Genomic DNA, 12,323 nt, shown 5'->3' with positions numbered 1-12,323 from the left:
TCTTCCCTTCGTTATAAAATTTGATGCATGTTTTTTTTATCGCCGGGTAACAAGGAAGATGTTCTATTCCCGGACGTGATTCACGTCTTCGGAGGATGATGGCGGGCCATATCGTGAATAATTCCACGTACGGTCACCAGGGACACTTTAGACACACACTGTATCTAATGCCGGAGATAAGGCCGTAATAATCCTGGGGGAAGTCGGGATAATGGCCGGGACTCCACCCCACACCCTCACTATGGTCATTTTCTACGCCCTGCAACAAAATGGAAGCAAGCCAATCAATAGTAAACCACAAATGTTTGTTTAAATTTTAAATAAAGAAATTGCGAATTCGGAGCGAGTTCGGTTGTGAATGTCGGTTACTCCGTGTGAAATCTATTGAATTGAATAATCTATAATTTATTTGGTGTGCGGAGGTATAATAAAATAACCGATCGAGTGTCGTGCGAGTCTTTAAGATGTTGCATATGCAGCACCCCGATATTTCACCCTCGGATCCATTCAATACTTTTGCATACGTTTCCGGTGATTGGGTTCAATAGTACAGGTAAAGGGATAATGCATATTCAATTTTTCACACGAAGATTTGCCCATCGATCGGGGAGCGAAGGGTTGAAGGGTTTAATTAATAATTCTGTGCGATACAACACGTTGAATGCCGATGAAGTTACCGATCGTTGGTGTGGGAGGGCGTTGGGCTTGATTCCGGGCCCTTTATGAGGGGTCCCCTTGTACTTACGTCTTCTGAATAATAAGAAGCTCGACGCTCGGGACTAAAGTAAAATATCACAAACCTAAAACGTTAGCTGCACGTGACCCGGCGATTGATTTTATTTTATGCGAGGAAAACATGTAGTCGGAAAAGCTTCCGCCTCCCCTCAAATTGAAAAGCGGCCAGGGCCGGAATAGTGTTGTTGGAAATTAATTATGTTTTTGCACGGGAGGAGCGACCCTTGATTTGGCCTAACTGGATTCATTTCGGGCGATAAAAAGAACTAGCCGAGCGTTGGAAATCGTCTACCTGGGGTTTGCACTATGGATTTTCGCTCCTAGACTCCGAATAAGTACGTTTTACATGAAACCGAGTTATTTGAGACATAATCGGATATAAAGTTGACTTGATTTTAGACGGATTGAGATGTGAATACGTCAGGCGGTTCATGCACGCGATAAGGATTCGATTTAAACGTAAATATAATTTGTCGACAGATATGTATGGAAATATCGAGGCACATGAAACGCGTCAACAACTTTATTTGATACTTTGTTTCCGTGTTTCTCACAGATGACAACTTTATTGCATATTCTCTACATGTGTTCGCATTAAACTTTTCAACTGCGCCGTTTGATTTGAATTTTTCTACAAACCTATTCCCTTACAGGAAATGACGCTCCACTCCCATACTCAGATTGATCCAACAAACATTCATAACACAAAACCATCCATAAAATCAAAAGGCAGTTTACAAGATTAATGCCACTTTTTTGAGCCATTCGTCAACACACAAAGAGCCAAATCCTCACCTTATTAGTAATTTTCGGCACTTTATTCAAGTATTAATTATTAACGATGCTGTTAGTGAAAGGACGTCCTAATCTACAGTGTTAAAATTTAATTTTAAGAGCCACTTTCAGTTGTTAAGTCCGTGATGGAGACAATTAATTACTGGAACGTCTGGGCTAAATTGGGGCTATATGAAGTTGAATTTTATAATTAATGGTAAAATACTTACGTCAAAAGGGACATGTTTGTTTTGCTGTAAAAATGACTAATTAGGAACTTTTTTAATTTCGGCTAACAAGCGAAGTTTTAAACGACTACGAGTCAATTAACTAACTTTAATAGGGAAGCTTTTATTGTTTCATAGTTTATTTGTTGAGGCTAGTAGCGTGTTTATCCCGGTATCAGGCTCTAGTTTGGCGAAAACACCGCCGTAATTGCATAACTTCCCTCTGCTTTGCATCTCCATTTTTACGTCCTAACTACTCTGTGTGAAACAAAATTCGAGCATTTGAAATTTCCTCCCTGGCAGAACGCAACCGTCCCGTGATGTTATCTCGATCGAAAATTGAATTAACGCCGATGTCAGGAGCGCTGAAATAAACTCATTGAAAAAGTTTCACAGCACGAATCGTTACAGAATACAATATAACCGCAAATGATGGCAGGATAGTAGCTCGATGCCAGGCCGTATAATCCATCATGTGTGTTTCAATGGGATGAGTATTTAATCCCGTCATTGTATGAGGCGGCTCAATTCGGTACAGGAGCAAGTAATAAAAAAGTAATAGTAAACATGGGTAGGAAGTAAAGGGGCGACTTTGAGTGTTTGCTACCTGCGAAATTTATAAACTTCGAATATTATCGGAGATTGAAAAGCTACACAAACACACCTTCAAACTTGACTTATTGAATGTAAACAAAGAAGAGATTAGATGCGCATTCTACAGGTTAGCTTTTATTTTATAATTATTGTTTGCTCTTGCGCCGCCAAGGTTTAGCGGAGTTTTAAATTCCCGACGAACAATCTCAAAGATAAACTTGAGCCTGTTTTCAGGTTAGTGGCAGATTTTTCGCACGATTAAGCAAATTGTCGCTCCCGGTGATTGAGATGGTGCGAGATTTTGCCTAATTATTTCCCTTATAAATCGGTCGTGGCCTAGGTCGGGCTCAAAGTTTTTCGCCGGTTTCGCATCATCTGGAGCGTCTGATGTGCACAAAGCCGATTGAATTTATGTTTTTCGGGTTTATGGTTTGTGTGCGCACTGGGTGTGCCAAAACCATCAATTCTTCATTGATAACCGTTCAGTTATGACAGTCGCATTCGTGTCCGTGAATACATCTAGTTAAGCATTCATACACGTTAACAAAGCGAGAATCTCATATATTAAAATGGGTCCCTTAGTTGTTCCGGCAAATAAGGGGAATTTTGCATATTATGCCATCCGGACAGATCCGCAACAATGTGTATCCGGGCTCCCTTTTTTGCATAGTTTTTTCAACCCTTTCCCACCCCATAATAATATATGCGCGTCACCCCAAGTCTGTCTTCAGGGTGTTTTTCATTGTGTTCAGGTAACCCTTCACCCCAGAATATGACACCATTCCATTATTTACACGCACAAAAAATGCACCAAACGAACTGTGTCAAGATTCCTCGTGACCTTTTTGCATCAATTATAGGCCGAAATCCTAAACCGGCGACCGTTGAAGCCGCCGCCACCTGATTTTAATCGTGTTTTTGCGGGTTGAGAATATGCAAATTCGGGGGAAACATTTATGTGTTTACATTACTCAGAGGCGGATGTCACATGTGTCGCATCACAGTCAACCCACCCCGAATATCGGGGGCGGCCGCCCTGCCCCCGGTAATGTCCGCGAGGTTAGAGATAGGCGCGTTTTAATAATTCCTCTTGTTTCACTCCACATTTGCATAATTTACGATGCATTAAGTAATGGAATCGAGGGAGAATTAGAGCGACATACCTAAACATGGTTAATTCAATTCGGATGGAGTGTCGGTACAATTACAGAACGTGTCAGGTGGGGAAATTTGTCGCGATTTTTTCACCGCTTGGCACACATCTCTATCGGGGCTTAGAGAGCCAAATGGGCTAGAACGATATGCAAAGACCCTTCAGAGACGCGGCTATCTCGAACAGAGATATAACCGTGTAGGGAAACACTTCCTTATCTCAGCCTTGACGAAATAAGAAAAATCGTTCCGCTCCAGCTCGGCATCACGCAAAAAGTAAAACATATCTGGGATGACATGATTGGGGATTCCACGCGAAAACGAAATTTAATAAAAAATTACACCTCCCTGTAAAACTATTTGCGGGAGTTAGTCTTAAATTTTTGCTCCCCATGGCATTCCTAAGTTAACTTTTTTTCAAAAAGTGTCAGAAAATAAAAGTTCGACCACTTACGAGTTTTGATGCCACAAAATTTGTCTGAAGTAATTATTTTCTTACGAAAGCGCTGAAGGGTCACACACAAAAAATTTTTTAGACTAAATTGCCAGTTAGTAAGTCAGAATTGCGAGATACTAAGTCGGAATTGCGAGATACTAAGTCGGAATTGCCAGTTAGCTAGTCAGAATTGCGAGATACTAAGTCGGAATTGCGAGATACTAAGTCGGAATTGCCAGTTAGTAAGTCAGAATTGCGAGATACTAAGTCGGAATTGCGAGATACTAAGTCGGAATTGCCAGTTAGTAAGTCAGAATTGCGAGATACTAAGTCGGAATTGCCAGTTAGTAAGTCAGAATTGCGAGATACTAAGTCGGAATTGCGAGATACTAAGTCGGAATTGCCAGTTAGTAGGTGGCAATGTACAGATAGTAATTATCAATCAATAATAAGAATAGATAACAGTCCATTTACAGTTTCGTTGTGGGATGGTTTACAGTGCGATTAAACATACTAAGTTGTTTAACTTGTAGAAAGTGCAAGTTGTTATCTAGTTTCCATAGCTTTAGAGTATGGAAGTTGATTCTTTACTTAAATTTTATTTTCGTTTGGGTTTACGGCATGCTGAAATCTTATCTTTCCTGGTTCTTCGACACGGAGTGTTTATAAGTGAAAGCACTTTAAAAAGAGCTTTGAGAAGACTACAACTATTTCGAAGAAAAAGGTATTCACGTCTGCAAAATGTTATGGTATTCTTACAAGAAGAAATTCAAAAATCTGGACAATTGCATGGATATAGATGGATGCACTTGAGATGCCTTCAAAAAGGTTTTATAGTACGTCAAGAAACAGTACGCTTCATACTTCAGATAATTGATCCTGTTGGAGTTGAGTATAGAAGAAGAAAAAGGTTACGGCGAAGACAATATTTCAATAAAGGACCCAATTTTCTTTGGCATGTAGATTCCTATGATAAGCTTAAACCATATGGTATTGCAATAAATGGTTGCATAGATGGATTTTCTAGATCCATAATGTGGCTTGAGGCTGGAAGTACAAGCAATGATCCTCGAGTTATTGCTGGCTACTTTTTAAAAACAGTGTATCGTTGTGGAGGATGCCCACGTACTGTTCGTACTGATATGGGTACAGAAAATTATTATCTAGAACAAATTCAACTTTTCTTTAAGCGTCTTGAAGATGATGAACATGCTCCACCAGCTTTCATATATGGAGCTAGTACAGCAAATCAAAAAATTGAATGTTGGTGGTCTATCCTACGCAGACATAATGCTCAATTTTGGATGAATTTATTTAGTAAACTAAAGGAAGACGGATATTTTGCAGGAACATTTCTTGACAAGTCTCTAATTCAGTTTTGTTTCATGGATATAATTCGAGTAAGTAAAATTTCTAATTTGCAAATTAATTAGTACAGTAATATTAGCTGTTTCAAAATTATGTAAATGTCAACGTCGCATTTTCTCTCAAAATTGGTTGTTATAAATTATTTATGCACTTCAAAAAATTAATAGCTAATGTAATCAATAGTTTCAATGAGAGATCTAATTATTTATACCTATTTTACATTTTTATTAACCATATTTAAAAAAATAATTCAGTATAATGCGACGTTGGGGTTTTTATAGTTTTGAAACAGCTAATAGTTACATATTAGTTTCATCACAAATCCTTGGTTTTTATAAGTGTTATACAGGATTATTCATCAGTAATTAAAGATCCTATGACGTCGCTCTATGATGACGTCTGACAGTAGTAGATTCAAGTTGATATCTATTTTTTACTTAGCATCTATCAAAACTAATGTCCATTCAAATGCCGAGAAAGTTAATCCACAATTATAACTGTGGTTTTTATTTTACTGAATATAGCATAACACAGAACATTATTAATTGGCGGACAAAAGTCTTCATACATGAAATCAAAATTGAGGTTATTTTTATACAGCCATTTTACACATTTATGTCATCATCATGACATTGATGTATGAAGACTTTTGTAAATGTGTAAAATGTAAATTCAATATTTTTAAACATTGCAGGATGAACTGGACGAAATATGCTTAGAATGGAACTCACATTCAATCTCAAGTTCTAGGAACAGTATAAATCCAACAGGTAGACCCTTTGTGATGTATAATATGCCAGAACTGTATGAATCTTCTGATTACCTATTACAAGTGCCAGATGATGAAATAGAAGTTGTGAAAAATGAGTGTACATTTTTGGACAAAAGAATGCCTTGTGATAAAGACATTTTTGAACTGTGTAATGTACTAATAGAAGAAGGGCACTTAGAAAAACCTTCTGATCCATACAATGCAGTTAATCTGTACGTATATCTCCGAACTCAAATATTAAACTTATTATAATGTAAATTATTAATAAAGTATGTTAAAGTAAACACGACGCAAGTGATTAATTTTTATCTGTTAAATGTAAACAAAAAAATTATACTACAAAAAATAAATAAAGTTTAATAGAAAATAAAGGTTAATATACAACTTAACAAAAGTTCAATTATGGAAATATAAAAACGTAACATTAATTTTGGGAACATATCCTTAACAGGTGGTACTTAATTAGATCAAGTCCATTATCCAAATATTTGAACTTAACACGGAATTAAATTCGGATCTAAATTCTGTGTAGTCTTGATAGTCGAAGGGTAGTTCTAATGTATAAGAACATGTATGTCCAACTGGCAGTCTCTTTAATCCTGATACATTAGAAAAGCTAACCTTGATTTCATGACCCACAATCATATCCGCACCGGTACAAAAACGTAGAAAAGACGTTCGGTAGTTTTCGTCTGAATCTCGAATATACTTTTTCAAATAGCCCATCACCTTCTCTTTTTCGATGGAAGTCACATCCTCAAATTTCAAAATAGGTAGAATGTTTTTCGAAGTGGGTTTTGACTTATTATAGATCTCAGCAAGTTGTTCTTGGGTTATTTTATTGCTAATAACGGAATGAAAACAATTTACAACAAAAGTAGGTTTCTGTACAAGCTCCTTGTGGGCAATTTCCTTTAAGAGTTGAGAAAAATTTTCTTCTGATGGTTTCCATCTGCTTCCGTATTGATCTAAAAGATCTAAAAGTTGTTCAAAATCCACTGTACCAAAATTATGCAGTGCTTCAGTAAAAACTTCTTTTTCTTCCTCACTGACATATTTCATAAATTCGTCTTCGATAGGAGTTATGGTCTTTTTAAATAGTGAATTTTCGATAAATACAGTGGAAAGTTTTATCGGAAAATACTTTTCGGTTAACCAACCTTTCAAAAATATTTTTGCAATAGCTGTCCATTTTTTATCTCCGAAGTCATGTCTCAAAACAGGAATACGCACTGTTGTACCTTGTGTACATTTTTCGTACATTGTGGTCCAAAACTCACTCAATGCGTCCCTAAATACTCCACCAAAATCTACAGCCGCTTCTTCGTTGCCATTCGGCAACACAATTTGTATGTCAATTTGAGTACTGATGTCTAATGATGTATAAATATCAATTAACTCCTCAAAGATATGGCCACGATGCAAAGTTAATTTAGCAATACTTCCATCTGAGACACTGTTCTTTTCAATGGGAAGAATTGAGTTATTGGCATCTTCGACCTGCTGAAGCTCTAGTGCCAACAAAAAATCTGATGCAGTATTCTCACTTGGAGTTGGCAAAACTAGAAATTCTTCGACGTTGTAACATTCGTTTTCATCTATGACACGTTCATTTGTTAATCGCTCCTCGTAAGGGTTCCCTATTGCAATATTTGCACAATACGATTCATATTCATATGCACCACTTGTTAATGTTTCACATTTCTGTTTAGGATATGTTCTAGGCTCAATTGCGTGTATATTTTCATTAACTTGCCCAATTATCCTCTGAGTCGACAAATAAATTCTCAGTCTTGTTAAGCCAGTCACAGTATACATCTCTTCAACATTGTAGTGGTCGTTAAGTTGATTACCACCAAAATCAAAGACATCAGTTTTAAAATCTGAGATTTTTCCTTTTGAAGATATACCGTTAGGAAAGAAAAGTTCTATCGCAATTTTCAGCAAATCTTCTTTTTTGAAGCTTTGAGCGACGTTTACTTTTCTCGTTCCTCCACCACTCCTTGTACGAACTTGTTTAAAATTGTTTCCACTGTCCTCACTATGCAACCAGCCTATTTCAATAAATCTGTTGTGTTGCTTTTTCATAGCGACAGACATTTTTTTATCCATATTCAATTTTTTGGGAAACGCTTCATTTTCTTCATCACTACTTGACAAAACATTTTTCTTTTTTCGTTTTTGATTAATTTTTTTTCGCAGTCTGTCTAAAAGACTTTGTTTCCTTGATGAACAAGATGACACAGCATTTTTGCAATAATTTGATATGGCAATTCTGTCTCCATACACAGGAAATATTTTTGCTAAATCTTCGTCACTCATGACGTCTATCACCTTGCAATCAATCTACAAAATTGACAAATTAATATTGATTTTATATAATGTTGAATCCTGCACACCTTTTCTGTGCGAAGATATTCTATGGTATCTTCCTCGATGTCCCTGCTTTTCAAGAAGTTTTCAAAATTTTCATCCATATTTAAAAGTAAAACAAAATACTTGTCTGTAACCAAAAACAAAACAATAGTTTAGGGACAGGCGTAGCATAATTTATTTACCAACTATACGGAGCGCTCAAAAATCGGGGCACCGATGGTATGTGGCAGAGAAATGCTTACAATAAAGGCAGAAATAGTAAAAAATATCTATGTAGGTAGGCATTGCATCATTACAAATCGTCGTAGGATTACTAACCTAGCAATCCGTACTAATAGGTATATTTAAATGATTTTAATGTTTCCGGGATATTTGAAAAAGCTTAATCTCTCGATGGAAGTGCTATACAAGTTAAGTTGATTCGCCATTAGCTCGTACATATTCTATGCTCGTACATCTAAGCGTCACATTGGTTGAATTTGGTCACGTGATCTGTCGTTACTCTTAACGTTTGATTACAATAACATTACAATTAATTTAATAACCCTATCAACCGGCCCAAAGTAAATAAATATAAATTACGGAAAGACCTAAACAAGAATACTTACCAAAAATGTAGAACAGTATGTTTGTTTGACTTTGGAACGGTTCGACGTTTGAAAACAAAATTGTAAGTAAAATGGTGAAGCTCTGCGAAGGTTCGGTGTCGGTACCTACTCAATGTAGAACATACAATTACAGTGGACCACACCAATGGGCAAATACGCGGTAAACAAGCCGCTGCTATTAATCTGGTTTATCGCATAATTTCGTCCTAATTGCTCTTTTCAGATTTGTTCCAACTTGTAAAATTGGAACTTTGACGAGCGGCTGACACCTTTATTAATCCGGTTCGTCTATTTTCCGGCTGACGGAGGCGTTCTTCGCGAGGCAAAGTGATGAATAAATTTCCGCCGAAAATATGTAAAAAAATCTCGATTTGTGACGATTTTGCTCCGATTTCTACACTAATGCATAACACTCAGCGCCGTATCCAATGCAGTTGACGGCAACTGACATTAGAACAGACTGTGACGGGTGTCGAGAGCCATCGGCGTGTGCTAAATCACATTCCTAACGCCACCGAACATAATATCTGTCAAGTATGATAAGAAGCATTCGTGTATGTGATAATTAGTCTTGGCTGCTTGTTGTCGACCAGAAATTCCGTCGACCTATGACCATTCATACGATAGACGGTGTTCGCAAGGGGCGCTGTGCATGTTAACTGAGTACACATATATTATAGGGCCATTGTTTTAGCTCGAAATGTATTAGCAGTCGGAAGTCGTATTTCGGTGCCAGTGATGCCCAAAATGTTCGACAGGAAACGCCTTTTGACGAAATCGGGATTTTGGGCCTCGTTTTCAACCAGAACTTCCATTTTTCATTCTTCTGGCTATACAATAATAAAAAACAGTTGCGATTTTGTTTGCGTCTAGCTTCTAGATGCGATTTTCAATATCATTCAAACAATAAATACCGAGTGCTCAAAAACTGGCCCACCAACTCAGTGGTACGTTATTGAGAAGCAAGTGCAGATTACGAGAAAAATCTTGAAAAAATAACTAAAGTTATATTTTGAAAAATTTGGAGCTACAAACTTGTTGTGTTAACTTCTTTAGTTTTTATAATTTTTTTATGTTTTTATGTGTCATACCAGGTAATCGTTTCGTAACAAAAATATGAACAATTATTTTTAAATTTACTATCAGATTTTAGCAGTTTTTTTAATTTAAAAAAATTAAAATTTATTCAAAAAATCACAATGTGTAGATGTGCCAACACTGGGAATTATTTCCTAGGAAACCGTTTCAAAAATTATTTATTTTTATTGTTGATCAAATTCTATTGCGATTATGACTCTTAGACAACGTTGCCACATATCATTTATCTAAAATCCCTTATTATCAATAACATTAATACAAAGAATTTTTTTACTATTTTTACTTTTATATGTAACCAGTTCTCTACCACACACCATTGAGTTGGTGCGCCAGTTTTTGAGCACGCTGTATAAAATTTGCTGGTGCTCTGAATACTTTTTTCTAAGAGTGATTTTAATCTGGGTTTTCCTCTTTAAGCACATTCAGTTCTTTCCACCTACGAGAATTAATTTTTTTGTATTTTTTGCAAAATACACAATTTACAAAGAAATAAAGACTTTTTAACAAATAATTATGTTTTTTTTTTGTAATCCTAATTTAGTTTAGAACATTATTTACTTTCTTCATTTCTCAAGAATTTAACGCGAATGGATCAATTAAATTTGCTCAGTTTGGTCAAGTGATTAGTTAATCACGCATTTAGTTGCGAATTAAATTAATGAGGTTTCTAAAAACCGGTCCTAAAAGATTTGAGGCCGGTTGATAGGAAGCTGCATTAAAATTTAGTTCGTCGTTAAAGGTTAACAACGCGAATGGACCAATCACATTTGTTCAATTTGGTCACATGATCAGTTAATCACGCATTTAATTGCGAATTAAATTAATGACGCTTCTATAAGCTATTTATGCAAAGTTTTGTCTGAAATTTTGAAAATGTTTTTTTTTAATTTGCAAAAAGATTTTGTTGGAGCGGCTTTTCGGGATGTTGCTGGTGTGCTTTTTGGTGTCACTGGTAAGATCCCCGGGCGAGCGTGCCCTTCTGAACGCTGACGAAGCTCTTGCGGTGACATTGTTCAAGTCACCGGGTGATTTGTGTCGGGGCCGCCTCTGCCCTGTCTCCTTTCTTGTACTGTCTAACTCCATATTGCTTTACGTCAACCGAACTGACACTGCATTCTACTCCTTCAGCGTCACATTTCCAAATACCGATCGAATAAATTTCCAAATAGCGTGTCGTTGGATTCTTGCCGCAAACGAGGATAGTTTCATAATTTTCGGATGAAACGAGGGCCCGTAAACCTTTTATACAATAATCCTCCGAAGGCCCATGAAACTTGTGATATATAAGCTATTAGGTTTAAGATGCGGCCACGTCGTAAATAGCGCGAAATAACGTAGCTGTTCGACTCTTGGAGCTCGAAGGGCCATAAACCCGGTTAGTGCCCTATTTTGCCGACGGAGAAGAGGCGCTTCGTTTAATTATACGCGCAATTATTGTGATGGGATGAGCGAATAGTGCCAGAAATATCAACTGTTAAACAACAAGACAGGGGAAAAATCTGCACAACATTTAACCACATTTTCTTGGCTGGTAGATTGTAACTGTGAAGTTGTTTCGGGGGTTTTGTTTATTTTTGCGTAATTAGGCTGATGGAGACGTGTTCGCGCGTCGGTTAAAAAGAGTGGTGTTGATGTAAGATTTAAGTAGGAAAATAAACAAGCATTAATACGTCTCGCTACAATTAATAATTTTAATGATGCCGCGAACAAAGACGTGTACACCTATAGGTTGCCATGGTTTTAGCGTTATGAATGCCTTAGTTGGAGCTAAGAAGGAATCTCACAATAAGCACTTGTACTTTATCAACAATATTAAAGTACAGGAGCATAACAAGCTGGCTTATAAGTTTGGTATAGTATGAACAAGGGGCCGCTAACTAACTATAGGTGGTTCCTGCGATATTATACATCAGGCGAGCAAGAAAGCTGCCTCCGACAGAAGCGGCATACATCAATAGCTCCTGTTCGGGCCATGTGTCTGTCTCGAATATTAATTATTCCTTGTAAACTATACAGCGCCTCGCATTAAAGACGTCTAAGCGCCCCCATTGTGCCTTTGCAATGCGGTTTGGGCTTTTTTCCATCAATTACGCGTCAGGAGGAAATATGGTGGAGGCGCCGGGTGGGGACTCATACGTGCTGCGGCACACACAACGAGAAATGACCAGTATGCGTGGGCATTT

General features: G+C 37.2%; 1 protein-coding gene and 2 long non-coding RNA genes across 3 annotated transcripts; 1 reads left to right on the top strand and 2 right to left on the bottom strand.

The window, feature by feature from the left end:
* Nucleotides 1-268: 268 nt before the first annotated feature.
* LOC107397815 (uncharacterized) lies at nt 269-3,479 on the bottom strand. Its single transcript, XR_010335285.1, has 3 exons — nt 2,401-3,479; nt 2,153-2,343; nt 269-2,101 (listed from the first exon to the last, which is right to left on the bottom strand). It is a non-coding gene; the product is annotated as an uncharacterized LOC107397815 (long non-coding RNA).
* Nucleotides 3,480-3,975: 496 nt separating this feature from the next.
* On the top strand, nt 3,976-6,347 carry LOC135267149 (uncharacterized). Its single transcript, XR_010335474.1, has 2 exons — nt 3,976-5,318; nt 5,981-6,347. It is a non-coding gene; the product is annotated as an uncharacterized LOC135267149 (long non-coding RNA).
* A 48-nt stretch (nt 6,348-6,395) lies between these two features.
* On the bottom strand, nt 6,396-9,535 carry LOC135267148 (uncharacterized). The gene is made up of 3 exons (XM_064359014.1): nt 9,043-9,535; nt 8,458-8,561; nt 6,396-8,404 (listed from the first exon to the last, which is right to left on the bottom strand). The coding sequence occupies exons 2-3, from the start codon at nt 8,533-8,535 to the stop codon at nt 6,521-6,523; spliced, it is 1,962 nt and encodes a 653-aa protein (XP_064215084.1). The 5' UTR covers nt 8,536-8,561; nt 9,043-9,535; the 3' UTR covers nt 6,396-6,520.
* Between the last annotated feature and the right edge of the window lie 2,788 nt (nt 9,536-12,323).

The sequence above is a fragment of the Tribolium castaneum genome, chromosome 9, assembly GCF_031307605.1.
Source record: "Tribolium castaneum strain GA2 chromosome 9, icTriCast1.1, whole genome shotgun sequence".
Lineage (NCBI taxonomy): Eukaryota > Metazoa > Arthropoda > Insecta > Coleoptera > Tenebrionidae > Tribolium > Tribolium castaneum.
The sequence above is the reverse complement of the archived record's forward strand: the minus strand, read 5'-3'. Positions and strand labels throughout refer to the sequence as shown.

Coding starts and splice junctions, on each gene's coding strand:
- LOC135267148 (XM_064359014.1), bottom strand. CDS start 8,535: ATGGATGAAAATTTTGAAAACTTCTTGAAAAGCAGGGACATCGAGGAA. Junction 8,405..8,457: donor AATATCTTCGCACAGAAAAG/GTGTGCAGGATT, acceptor TCAATTTTGTAG/ATTGATTGCAAGGTGATAGA.